We start from the raw sequence: 14,432 nt of genomic DNA, 5'->3' as shown, positions 1-14,432 counted from the left end.
TTAAAAAAAAACAACTTTAGGGACATCTTCTTCAAAGAAGAGTGAAAAACTATTTCCATTGTATACAGAGAAACCAAAGAATTCAATGACTATATTTGGGTTACTCAAGTGTCAGGAGGGAATCGGGCACCTGGGTGGCTCAGTCAGTTAAACCTCTGCCTTAGGCTCAAATCATGATCCCAGGGTCCTGGGATGGAGCCCTGCATTGGGCTCTGTGTTCACTGGGGAGTCTGTTTCTCCCCCTCCTCTGACCCTCCTTCCCACTTGTGCTCTCTCTCTTTTTTCAAATAAATAAATAAAAACTTTTAAAAACAAGAGTCAGGGGGAAGCAGAAAAAAATGAGTAAAAAAGAATCCAGGTTTCCCAACTCTTCCCCCACTCCTGAGTCCAAAAAGCCTGAATGTGTTTTGTACTTAATAGGCACATTTGATAAATGCATCTTTCTTTGAGGAAGAAAAGTTTCTTATAAAAAATTCTGTGGGATTTGAGAAGGACTGAGAAAAATGGTAGAATCAAAATAGGGTGGGTTATTTCTATTACCGCTTATTTGCTTTCTTTAAAAGGGTTTTTAATTTACTGAAATTTAGAGTAAAACAGCACTTTGTGGCCCATGAAACTTTGGTGTAACCCTATTATTTAAGTGATATTGGCAGTTACAGGTTAATATTGGCCAAAGCATTAAAATTACACAAAATTGTGTTTTATGTAGCCAAGTATAAGTGACTTCCAAATGTGTTGGATTTATGTTCAAGTTTAGACCATAGCCAATTTGTAGAATACCTGACTCTAAACTTCCTTGATCAAATCTCCCGGTCTCACTATTTTCCAATGATGGTTTCTTTTTTTAAATAATTTTTAAATTTTTTATAAACATATAATGCATTATTAGCCCCAGGGGTACAGGTCTATGAATCGCCAGGTTTATACACTTCATAGCACTCACCATAGCACGTACCCTCCCCAATGTCCATAACCCCATCACCCTCTCCCTACCCCCCTCCCCCCGGCAACCCTCAGTTTGTTCTGTGAGATTAAGAGTCTCTTATGGTTTGTCTCCCTCCCGATCCCATCTTGTTTCATTTATTTTTTTCTTACCCCCCCAACCCCCCATGTTGCATCTCCAATTCCTCATATCAGGGAGATCATATGATAGTTGTCTTTCTCCAATTGACTTATTTCGCTAAGCATAATACCCTCTAGTTCCATCCACATCATTGTAAATGCCAAGATTTCATTTCTTTTGATGGCTGCATAGTATTCCATTGTATATATATATACCACACCAATGATGATTTCTAAAGTACTTTACTCATATAGCTCAAAAAAGTGATGATGGTCATATTTGGGGGGGCAAGGAAATGGGTCGTTGTTTTGGGTTTTTTTTTGTGGGAGCTAAAGTCAGAACATCATTTCCAAGATTTTATATATACACACACACACACAAACACACACACACACACACATACAGCCAGGAAGAAAAGTCAAGTACCTCTAACAACTGAAGCAAGTGGACAGAGCTTGCCATTTTGCTATGTTTGTTAAAAGCCAAGTCTGAATGATGGCAACATAAAGGCCTTCCAACTCTTAACCTAGTGCCCTCAAGTATCAGTCTCTAGAAGACTCTGGAAGACTCTGTCTCTTCCCTATTAGGGAAGACTTCCATTTGGTCACAGGGTCAGCACAGCCATTAACTGAAAGATGAAGACATACTAGAAACATTCTGCTGAAAGTCTCTTTCCCCGGCATATTACCTGTGCTGCATTGCCACTGAAGACCCCATCGAGGATAAAGTACGTCCAGAACAGTGGCCATTCACACTCAATGTTTTCAAATAACTTCAGCTCAGATGGTTCATAGTATAGGCGACTGGGATCCTGGTAAAAACACAATAAAGTTTATCTTATCACTGCAAAGTCAGCCATCTGTCTTTAATTCAAAGGTATCACAATACAGCTTTTTGCTTCTGATTATTTCAGAGAAGGCAGGGCATGTACAGATTCTCCCTCCCTTTGAGAGTACTTTGTGATGTGACTTGTAACTAGTAGAACTGGGATAACAATGATACCATGGGTAGGTATATGTAGAAGTGAGATTCATTGTGATTTTATATTTGTTAAGTTTGAGGTAGTAGCAGAACATACAAATAGAAATGTTTACAAGGACAAGAGATGAGGGTTCAGGAGCCATGCTCGTCGAGGTGACACTTGAAGCACAAGTTACAGATGTAGTACATGCATATAGTGAACAAATTACCCAAGAACAGAATCTTGGTAAACCCTCATAGTATGGTGAGGAAAGAACAAAAAGCGAAGAATTAGGATAGTGTAGTGTTGTATAAACTAAATGGGAAAAGAATGTCATGAAAATGGAGGGGCAGGTAGGTAACAGTACTGTACTACAGAGAAGTCAAGTATAATAAGGATGGGGTAAAGACTATTGGATTGATCACTTAGGAGATTTTGATGATATTTTGAAGCATAATTTTAATAGGTTGGTAGAGATAGAAATCAATAGGGCTAAAGAATAAAGTGGAAGAAGGGAAGTAGACCAGAAGAGTTTGAGCTCAATGATTAAAATAAGCCTTAAACAATGTTTACATTGTCAGTGAAGTGCTTCTTCTTGACCATTCATTCCATTTAATAATAATTTTCTCCACTGACAATTCTGCAGAGAACTTCTGATTAGTGGAACAGAAGATATTAACTTTTCAAGATCAGGTACTGTTTAGAACTAACCAACTGCAAAAGGTGGAAAAGGGCCAGAAAGATCTATCGAAGGAAAGCTTTTCCCCTTAGTAATCATGAAATATTTGGAAGGGAGATACTTTGAGACTATTCAAATATCCTGTTTCTGCTTAAACTTTCATCCACTAATTTAAGCATCTATCAGTAGCTCTTTCCTGAAACCAACCAGCTGCAAGAAGTAGAGGAACTGGGGGCACCTGGGTGGCTCAGTGGGTTAAGCCTCTGCCTTCAGCTCAGGTCATGATCTCAGGGTCCTGGGATCAAGGCCCGCACCAGGCTTTCTGCTCAGCAGGGATCCTGCTTCCCCCTCTCTCTGCCTGCCTCTCTGCCTACTTGTGATCTCTCTCAAATAAATAAATAAAATCTTTAAAAAAATAAAAATAAAAAAAGAAGTGGAAGGACTGCACCTTCCTCTAATTTATTTAATCCATAAAGACTCACAAATCAAACTTGGCAACTAAGCCCAACGAAGGTAGCAAACATGAGTTATTTTGATCCTATTGTGTGATTATTTTGAGAATCACCAGTGAGCTTAGTATTTTGTCTTTTGAGTACTTTTTTTAAAAAAATTATGTTCAGGTAGCCAACGTATAATACATCAAGTATTTTCTCTGAATGGACTGCAGAGAGTAGTGACTATTCTACCATGGACTCATTTTGGGTAAAAGAAATCTACCTCTTTAGGAGTTTTATATCCATCTCGTAGAAAGCGACAGCAACCATAACGGCCCTAGGAATGCAGAGAAAAGAAGTCAGAAGCAAGTACGTTGGTGCAGTCACATAATGCATCAGAAATACATCCTTTGCAACAGCTACACGTGCCGACCTATCACCAACACAGATATAGTATTTAAAAAAATAATAAAATGTAATTAAAAAAAAAAACCTCTCATATGAGACCAGCAGCAGAAACTGATTTCAGCAATCAATGTGAGTTCAAATGAGGGCTAAGTTACAGGCTCTTCCCTAAAGCAGAGTTTCTTTTTTTTTTTTTAATTTTATTTATTTATTTGACAGACAGAGATCACAAGTAGGCAGAGAGAGAGGCAGAGAAAGAGGAAGGGAAGCAGGCTCCCGGCCAAGCAGAGAACCCGATGCAGGGCTTGATCCCAGGACCCTGGGATCATGACCTGAGCTGAAGGCAGAGGCTTTAACCCACTGAGCCACCCAGGCGCCCCTAAAGCAGAGTTTGTAATATTATTTTCTCCATCACTTTCCACCACAGTGTAAGTCTATAACAGCCCAATTACTAATCTGTGTTGTCCTGCTCACAGAGCTCATAAGAGAGCAACAGGCTTTTTAAAAAACGACAACATATATTTTTTTAAAAAATTTTGAGATAATTTGAAACTTATAGAAGAGTTGCAAAAACAGTACAGAGAATCTCTATTACCCTTCATCCACTGTCCTTCTATATTATCAAAGCTAAAAAATTAACCTTTGTACAATACTATTGACCAAACTAGAGAACTTATTTGGATTTCGCCAGTTTTTCCACTAATGGCTTTTTTTTTTCTGTTCCAAAATCCATTTCAGGATCCCACTGCATTCAGTTATCATGTCTCCTTAGTCTCTTCCAACCTGTGACAGTTCTTCAGTCTTTCCTTGTTTTTCATCACCTTGATGCTTTTGAAGAGCTCATCAGTTATCTGTAGAATGTCCCTCAATTTGGTTTTGTCTGGTGTCTTCTCATGATTAGACTGAGATGAGGCATTATTTGCACGGATACCACACTGGTGCTATGCACTTTTCAGGGCACTGTATCAGGGGTACACGACGTCAGTATGTTTTATTACTGGTGGTGTTAACTCTGATCATTTGGTTAAATCACTGACTCCAGGCCCCCAACAATATTAATTTGTCCTTTAAGTCAAAGCCTTAAAGAAAAGAAGGGCACGTATGGACATACCTGAAGCTTGGTGATGATTTCTTGCTTTGTGAGCTCTACCAACTGGCTATCCTCTACTGCAAAGGCTGGGAAGGAAATAACTGAAAGCAGACTAGCATCTACCTCTTTGGATGTTGAAGCACGGGGGAGTATTGAATTAAGGATAGACTAAAAAGGAAGAAAGGAAGTCAAAAGTGGCACATTAGTAAATAACTTGGGATTATAAAACTGACAGCTTTAGTCAAAAGATCTATGTGGAAGAGGATCATTTGGGAGAAAATCTACCATAATAATGATTCAATTATATTCAACAGTGAATTCCATAATAATTCAATAATACCTTCTGAGTGAGAGCTTAGAAAACTAGCTATTTCTGTACATCATCCCTTGTCTTAATACTGCTCTCAATGGTTCCCAATCCTGATTTTGAAACAGCTGCTAATGGATAAAGAACACTCTATACCTCATCTGTCCACAATCCCCTTGCTCCATTAGCAACCACTGAAGTGTAAAGATAAGAGAAAATGTAGCTGCTGAGAAAGCAGGATGTGGAAGGCTCAGCTTCTACACTACTGACATTTATCTTTTCCAGGGAAAATTTCACATTTTTAAAATGAGAAGATGAGTTTATTTTCATTATTGTTATCTAATCAGGGTTGAAGATGGAGAAAGACATCTCGCCAATGAGAAGAACCTTACTCTTTCAATACAAAGAGTACCCCTAAACAAAACTAAAGATACATATTTACCACTTAAACAGTCTAATCTCCAAACATCTAAACCTAGAGTCAACTGGGGACAAAAGAATGTTTCAAAGCCACTATCAAGAAGAACTCTTAAAATAAGTCACCTCTTGTTCTCTTGGTGTATTTCGAAAAGAAGGAGACCCCATAGGTGCTTGATAGGACAACAGTGGAGAATTCCACATACTATGATGGGATCCTTTTATAACCATGGATGAGAGAACAGGACTGTGATCTATGTTACAGTTCATGCTATATCAGGGTTATTCTTAGCACAGGAAGATTGGAGAAAACATTTTTGGCACATGGTAATAAGTCAGATTATGTACTCTGAAGTCTCTTTATTCTCAAAGCTATGCTCATTCTGAGTCTGGGTAAGAATAACATTTTCTATAATGTTGTTCATTATTTTCTTACCTGGCAGTGCTGCACTTCATCAGCCAGGACATGGATAACTGATTGGGGCCCACCTTTCACACCAAACAGGTCCAGTTCATCCAGGGCTTCCAGGGCTGCCTATTAAGAGCAAAGAAAGAAAGTACGTTTTCCACAAAAATTACGGATTTCTTCTCCCTGTACCCCAGTATCATATCAGTGCATATGAAGTCATTTTGAATATGTTTAGGAGAACAGAAAAAACAACATAGCATTCTTTATTTCCAGGGGCCTCTGAGTTTTTCTTTGCCTACCATATTATCCCAGAGACAGTTAAGATGGAGGTTGCAAACATCCCTTCATGATAAAAACCCTTAACAAATTCAGCATAGAAGAACATACCTGAACATAATAAAGGCCATATATAACAAACCCTCAGCTAACACTTGCTGTGATGAGCACCGGGTGTTGTAGGTGTTGAATCACTATATTGCACACCTGAAACTAACTGGAATTCAAATGAATACAAAAAAAATAGTGAAAAATTGAAAGCTTTCCTTTAAGATCAGGAGCAAGACAAGGGTGCCCCCCCCCATACCACTCTTATTCAACATGATATTTGAAGTCCTAGCTAGAGCAATTAGGCAAGACAAAGAAACAAAAGGCATCTAAATCAGAAGGGAAGAAGTAAAATTGTCATTATCCAACTCCAAAAAGTATTGGAACCAATCAATGAATTCAATAAAGTTGCAGGATGTAAAATCAACATATAGAAATCCGTGGCATTTCTGTACATTAACAACAAAAAAAACATCTGGAGAAAGAAATAAAGAAAACTATCCCACTCACAATAGCATCAATAATTATATGATGTGATAGAGGTGTTACCTAACACTTTGGTGATAATCATTTTGCAATAAAAATGTACTGAATCAACATGCTGTACACTCCAAACTGAAACAATGTTATATGTCAATTACACGTCAATAAATACACATTTTATTTTATTTTTAAAATCTTATTGTTTTATTATCTTTATCTCCAGTGGCTGAATTCTTTAAAAATGCATTTAAAAAAAGATACAGCATAGATAGATAAAGTTACAGCATTATCAAGCCAAGCACCATACTTTAAAAATAATTTTAATAAGGCACAGATGAATTCACAGTAAACCACTCTTTTGGTAGGGTAGCTGCAATTATGATACCAGCACATAAAAAATGCTAGAAGTTGTGTGGATATAAGATATTAAAATGCAACAGCCATTAGGTATTGGCACATCACTGAGTTTGCAGAGAGAAGTGAATACCCTAAAAAGATACCATGATTGGGGGAGAGGAGTCAAGATGGCAGAGAAGTAGCAGGCTGAGATGACATCATGTAGCAGAGGATCAGCTAGATAGCTTATCAAGCCATTGTGAACACCTACAAATCCAACAGGACATCGAAGAGAAAAAGAGCAACAATTCTAGAAACAGAAAATTGTCCACTTTCTGAAAGGTAGGACCCGTGGAGAAGTGAATCCAAGGGGAGAGGAAAATAGACTGTGGGGGGAGGGGCTGGATCCTGGCAAGCGGCAAAACAACGGAGCACAAAATCAGGACTTTTAAAAGTCTGCTCCACTGAGGGCCATTGCTCCAGACGCTAACCCAGGGTGAAGCCCATGTGGGGAGAGCATGGCCTCAGGTCCCGCAGGGTCACAGAGGGATCGGGGCTGAGTGTCGTAGAGCTCACAGGTATTAGAGCAGGGAAGTGGGCTACAGAGACGGAGTCGAGGAGTGAGCTCTCAGCTGGGGGTTACCTTACCGTGATCCGTGGCACAGGCCACTGCTCTGTGAGCAGGGACCCCACAAGATCCGGGGAGACCCCCCTGGAAGAGCTCAGGGATCTGTGGGGTTCGGAGACTCCAGGCGGGGCTATGTGCCAGAGAGAGAGAAGCTTGGTCACAGGCTGGGTGAGCTGGGAGCACAGCCGGAGGCCAGGGAGATGGGAGTGATTGAGTGCTTTTCTCTGAGGGCGCACTGAGGAGTGGGGCCCTGAGCTCTCAGCTCCTCTGGGCCGGAGATTGGGAGGCCGCCATTTTCAATCCTGTCCTCCAGAACTCTATGGAAAATGTTCAGGGAACAAAAGTTCCCGAAAGCGAACCCGAGCGGATTACTTAGCCTGGCCCCTGGTAAGGGTGGTGCAATTCCACCTCGGGCAAAGACACTTGAGAATCACTTACAACAGGTCCCTCCCCCAGAAGATCAACAAGAAATCCAGCCAAGACCAAGTTCACTTACCAAGGAGAAGAGAAGAATTCCAGAGGAGGAGAAAGCAAAGCATGGAATTCATGGATTTTTCCCCATGATTCTTCAGTCTTGAAAAGTTAATATTTTTAATTTTACTTTTTTTCTCCTGCTAAATTTTTTTTAACTTTTACCCTTTCCTCTTTTAAAGTTTTTTAGCTAGTTTATCCTAACAATACCTTTCATAAAAAAAAAATCTTTTTTGAACCTTCATTATTATAGTCATATTTTATCCTTAACTGTATCTAACTTTATTTTCTGTATATACATAGGGTTTTTTCTTCTAAAAAAATTTGGGGTACATCTTCTTCTAATAGATCAAAATACACCCTAAATCTAGCACAGGGCTTTGTTCTAGTCTCCAGCCTGAGCATATTCTCTCCACTTTCTTTTTCTTTATTCTCCCAACCAACTTATTGTATCAACTCCTTTTTTAGAACATAAAAAAAAATTCATCTTTATAGTCATATTCCATCCCTTCATTGTGTTTACCCTTATATGTTTTTCATTCTTTAAAATTTTGGGAGGTAGTGTCTTCTAAGAGACCAAAATACTCCCAAAATTAAGTGGGTGACCCTGTTCTAATCATCAGTCTAATATATATATATAATATTATATATATATAATATTATATATAATATATATGTGTGTGTATAATATTTTTATATTTTTTATTTATTTGTTTTCTTTTAAATATTTTTTTTTCTGAACTTCATTTTACCCTCTTTCTTCCCACCATGATTTGGGGTCTCTTCTGATTTGGTTAAAGCACATTTTCCTGGGGTCTTTGCCACCCATTTAGTATTTTATTTGCTCCTTCATATATTCTTATCTGGACAAAATGACAAGGCAGAAAAACTCACCACAAAAAAAAAGAACAAGAGGCAGTACCGAAGGCTAGGGACCTTATCAATATGGACATTGGTAATATGTCAGATCTAGAGTTCAGAATGATGATTCTCAAGGTGCTAGCTGGACTTGAAAAAGGCATGGAAGGTATTAGAGAAACCCTGTCTGGAGAAATAAAAGCCCCTTCTGGAGAAATAAAAGAACTAAAATCTAATCAAGTTGAAATTAAAAAAGCTATTAATGAGGTGCAATAAAAAATGGAGGCTCTTACTGCTAGGATAAGTGAGGCAGAAGAGAGAATTAGTGATATAGAAGACCAAATGACAGAGAATAAAGAAGGTGAGCAAAAGAGAGACAAACAACTACTGGACCATGAGGGGAAAATTCGAGAGATAAGTGATACCATAAGACAAAACAACATTAGAATAATTGGGATTCCAGAAGAAGAAGAAAGAGAGAGGGGAACAGAAGGTATATTGGAGAGAATTACTGTAGAGAATTTCCCTAATATGGTAAAGGGAACAAGCATCAAAATCCAGGAGGTGCAGAGAAGTCCCCTTAAAATCAATAAGAATAGGTCCACACCCCATCATCTAACAGTAAAATTTACAAGTCTTAGGGACAAAGAGAAAATCCTGAAAGCAACCTGGGACAAGAAGTCTGTAATATACAATGGTAAAAATATTAGATTGGGAGCAGACTTATCCACAGAGACCTGGCAGGCCAGAAAGAACGGGCATGATATATTTAGAGCACTAAACGAGAAAAATATGCAGCCAAGAATACTATATCCAGCTAGGCTATCATTGAAAATAAAAGGCGAGATAAAAAGCTTCCAGGACAAACAAAAACTGAAAGAATTTGTAAACACCATACCAGCTCTACAGGAAATCTGAAAGGGGTCCTCTAAGCAAAGAAAGAGCCTAAAAGTAGTAGACCAGAAAGGAGCAGCGACAATATACAGTAATAGTCACCTTACAGGCAATACAATGGCACTAAATTCATATCTCTCAATAGTTACCCTGAATGTAAATGGGCTAAATGCCCCAATCAAAAGACAGGGTATCAGAATGGAAAAAAAAAAATCAATATGCTGTCTAAAAGAAACTCATTTTAGACCCAAAGACACCTCCAGATTTAAAGTGAGAGGGTGGAAAACAATTTACCATGCTAATGGACATCAAAAGAAAGTTGGGGTGGCAATCCTTATATCAGATCAATTATATTTTAAGCCAAAGATTATAATAAGAGATGAGGAAGGATGCTATATCATACTCAAAGGATCTGTCCAACAAGAAGATCTAACAATTTTAAATATCTATGCCCCTAACATGGGAGCAGCCAACTATATAAACCAATTAATAACAAAATCAAAGAAACACATCGACAATAATACAATAAGAGTAGGGGACTTTAACACTCCCCTCACTGAAATGGACAGATCATCCAAGCAAAAGATCAACCAGGAAATAAAGGCCTTAAATGACACACTGGACCAGATGGACATCACAGATATATTTAGAACATTCCATCCCAAAGCAACAGAATACACATTCTTCTCTAGTGCACATGGAACATTCTCCAGAACAGATCACATCCTGGGACACAAATCAGGTCTCAACTGATACTAGAAGATTGGGATCATTCCCTGCATATTTTCAGACCACAATGCTCTGAAGCTAGAACTCAATCACAAGAGGAAATTTAGAAAGAACCCAAATACATGGAGACTAAAGAGCATCATTCTAAAGAATGAATGGGTCAACCAGGAAATTAAAGGAGAACTGAAAAAATTCATGGAAACAAATGATAATGAAAACACAACGGTTCAAAATATGTGGGACACAGCAAAGGTGGTCCTCAGAGGAAAGTATATAGCGATACAAGCCTTTCTCAAGAAACAAGAAAGGTCTCAAATACACAACCTAACCCTACACCTAAAGGAGCTGGAGAAAGAACAGCAAAGAAAGCCCAGCAGGAGAAGAGAAATAATAAAGATCAGAGCAGAAATCAATGAAATAGAAACAAACAAACAAAAAACAAACCCCCAAAAACCAATAGAACAAATCAACAAAACTAGGAGCTGGTTCTTTGAAAGAATTAATAAGATTGATAACCCCCTGGCCAGACTTATCAAAAAGAAAAGAGAAAGGACCCAAATAAATAAAATCATGAACGAAAGAGGAGAGATCACAACCAACACCAATGAAATACAAACAATTATAAGAACATATTATGAGCAACTATACGCCAGCAAATTTGACAATCTGGAAGAAATGGATGCATTCCTAGAGACATACAAACTACCACAACTGAAACAGGAAGAAATAGAAAACCTGAACAGACCCATCACTGGTAAGGAGATTGAAACAGTCATCAAAAATCTCAAAAATCTCCAAACAAACAAGAGCTCAGGGCCAGATGGCTTCCCAGCGGAATTCTACCAAACATTTAAAGAATAATTAATTCCTATTCTCCTGAAACTGTTCCAAAAAATAGAAATAGAAGGAAAACTTCCAAAGTCATTTTATGAGGTCAGTATCACCTTGATCCCAAAACCAGACAAGGATCCCATCAAAAAAGAGAATTACAGACCAATATCCTAGATGAACACAAATGTGAAAATTCTCACCAAAATACTAGCCAATAGGATCCAACAGTACATTAAAAGGATTATTCACCACGACCAAGTGGGATTTATTCCAGGGCTGCAAGGTTGGTTCAACATCCGCAAATTAATCAATGTGATACAATACTTTAATAAAAGAAAGAACAAGAACCATATGATACTCTCAATAGATGCTGAAAAATCATTTGACAAAGTAAAGCATCCCTTCCTGATCAAAACTCTTCCAAGTGTTGGGATAGAGTGCACATACCTCAATATCATCAAAGCCATCTATGAAAATCCCACTGCAAATATCATTCTCAATGGAGAAAAACTGAAAGCTTTTCCGCTAAGGTTGGGAACAGGGCACGGATGTCCATTATCACCACTGCTATTCAACATAGTACTAGAAGCCCTAGCCTCAGTAATCAGACAACAAAAAGAAATTAAAGGCATCCAAATCGGCAAAGAAGAAGTCAAACTATCACTCTTTGCAGATGATATGATACTATATGTGGAAAACCCAAAAGACTCCACTCCAAATCTGTTAGAACTTGTACAGGAATTCAGTAAAGTGTCAGGATATAAAATCAATGCACAGAAATCACTTGCATTTCTTTACACCAACAACAAGATAGAAGAAAGAGAAATTAAGGAGTCAATCCCATTTACAACTGCACCCAAAACCGTAAGATACCTAGGAATAAACCTAACCAAAGAGGCAAAAACTACAAAGTACTCATGAAAGAAATTGAGGAAGACACAAAGAAATGGAAAAATGTTCCATGCTCATGGATTGGAAGAACAAATATTGTGAAAATGGCTATGCTACCTAAAGCAATCTACACATTTAATGCAATCCCTATCAAAATTCCATCCATTTTTCCAAAGAAATGGAACAAATAATCCTAAAATTTATATGGAACCAGAAAAGACCTCAAATAGAGGAATATTGAAAAAGAAAGCGAAAGTTGGTGACATCACAACTCCAGACTTCAAGCTCTATCACAAAGCTGTCATCATTAAGACAGTATGGTACTGGCACAAAAACAGACACATAGATCAATGGAACAGAATAGAGAGCCTAGAAACAGACCCTCAACTCTATGGTCAACTAATCTTCGACAAAGCAGGAAAGAATGTCCAATGGAAAAAGGACGGCCTCTTCAACAAATGGTTTTGGGAAAATTGGACAGCCACATGCAGAAAAATGAAACTGGGCCATTTCCTTACACCACACACAAAAATAGACTCAAAATGGATGAAGGACTTCAATGTGAGAAAGGAATCCATCAAAATCCTTGAGGAGAACACAGGCAGCAACCTCTTTGACCTCAGCCACAGCAACTTCTTCCTAGGAACATCGCCAAAGGCAAGGGAAGCAAGGGCAAAAATGAACTATTGGGATTTCATCAAGATCAAAAGCTTTTGCACAGCAAAGGAAACAGTTAACAAAACCAAAAGACAACTGACAGAATGGGAGAAGGTATTTGCAAATGACATATCAGATAAAGGGCTAGTATCCAAAATCTATCAAGAGCTTAGCAAACTCAACACCCAAAGAACAAATAATCCAATCAAGAAATGGGCAGAAGACATGAACAGACATTTCTGCAAAGAAGACATCCAGATGGCCAACAGACACATGAAAAAGTGCTCCACATCACTCGGCATCAGGGAAATACAAATCCAAATCACAATGAGATACAACCTCACACCAGTAAGAATGGCTAAAATTAACAAGTCAGGAAATGACAGATGCTGGCGAGGATGCGGAGAATGGGGAACCCTCTTACAGTGTTGGTGGGAATGCAAGCTAATGCAACCACTCCGGAAAACAGCATGGAGGTTCCTCAAAAAGTTGAAAATAGACGTACCCTAAGACCCAGCAATTGCACTATTGGGTATTTACCCTAAAGATACAAATGTAAGTGATCTGAAGGGGCACATGCACCTGAATGTTTATAGCAGCAACATCCACAATAGCCAAACTGTGGAAAGAACCTAGATGTCCATCAACAGATGAATGGATAAAGAAGATGTGGTATATATATACACAATGAAATACTATGCAGCCATCAAAAGAAATGAAATCTTGGCATTTGTGACGACGTGGATGGAACTAGAGGGTATTATGCTTAGCGAAGTAAGTTAATCAGAGAAACACAACTATCATATGATCTCCTTGATATGTGGAAGTGGAGATGCAACGTGGGGGGTTTGGGGGGTAAGAAAAGAATAAATGAAACAAGATGGGATCGGGAGGGAGATAAACCATAAGAGACTCTTAATCTCACAAAACAAACTGAGGGTTGCCGGGGGGAGTGGGGTAGGGAGAGGGTGGTGGGGTTATGGACATTGGGGAGGGTATGTGCTATGGTGAGTGCTGTGAAGTGTGTAAACTGGGCGATTCACAGACCTGTACTCCTGGGGCTAATAATACATTATATGTTTATAAAAAAATTTAAAAAATTATAAAAAAAATGTTGAAGACAAAAGATACTATAATTTACTTAAAGATGAAGGTTACTAGTCATTGAGGCAGAAGTTTTTTTTGAATAGAATTTGCTTATTAATTTCTCACTTTTCTAATTATAAAAGTAAAACATACTTGTTATAGAATATTTTGAAAATATAAAAAATTATAGAGAGGGCAAAAAAAATCACCCAAAATAATGCTAATATTTTTGACAGGTTTCCTATTAGTTTCCTTTATGCAAATCTGCTTATAGTTGAGATCATGTTTCATATAAAATTTGGTTAGAAAATTAGAGCATAAATGTTTCTCCATATTATGAAAATTCTTTATTTCAACATAATATTCTCTCATTTATTTAACCATTTAATAGTTGTTGGAAATTTAGGTTGCTCTTCTTGTGTGTTTTTAACTGTTTTGGTTTTTAGATTCCAGCTATAAGTGAAATCATATGTTATTTC

At 38.1% G+C, this 14,432-nt stretch overlaps 1 protein-coding gene across 5 annotated transcripts in view; it reads right to left on the bottom strand.

The window, feature by feature from the left end:
- The window catches only part of PHKA1 (phosphorylase kinase regulatory subunit alpha 1), a 130,859-nt gene that overhangs the window by 82,302 nt on the left and 34,125 nt on the right, over window positions 1–14,432 (bottom strand). For all 5 annotated transcript variants that reach the window (XM_032848841.1, XM_032848842.1, XM_032848843.1 and 2 more), the window contains exons 7-10: window positions 5,793–5,891; window positions 4,654–4,800; window positions 3,421–3,474; window positions 1,752–1,874 (exon numbers count right to left, since the gene is read on the bottom strand). In XM_032848841.1, coding sequence (XP_032704732.1) covers window positions 1,752–1,874; window positions 3,421–3,474; window positions 4,654–4,800; window positions 5,793–5,891 — 423 coding nt within the window. The remainder of the gene's footprint in view (window positions 1–1,751; window positions 1,875–3,420; window positions 3,475–4,653; window positions 4,801–5,792; window positions 5,892–14,432) is intronic.

This window comes from Lontra canadensis, unplaced genomic scaffold (assembly GCF_010015895.1).
Source record: "Lontra canadensis isolate GAN:19392208 unplaced genomic scaffold, GSC_riverotter_1.0 scaffold210, whole genome shotgun sequence".
NCBI lineage: Eukaryota > Metazoa > Chordata > Mammalia > Carnivora > Mustelidae > Lontra > Lontra canadensis.
Note: the sequence above shows the minus strand (reverse complement) of the source record. Positions and strands in the feature narration are given on the sequence as shown.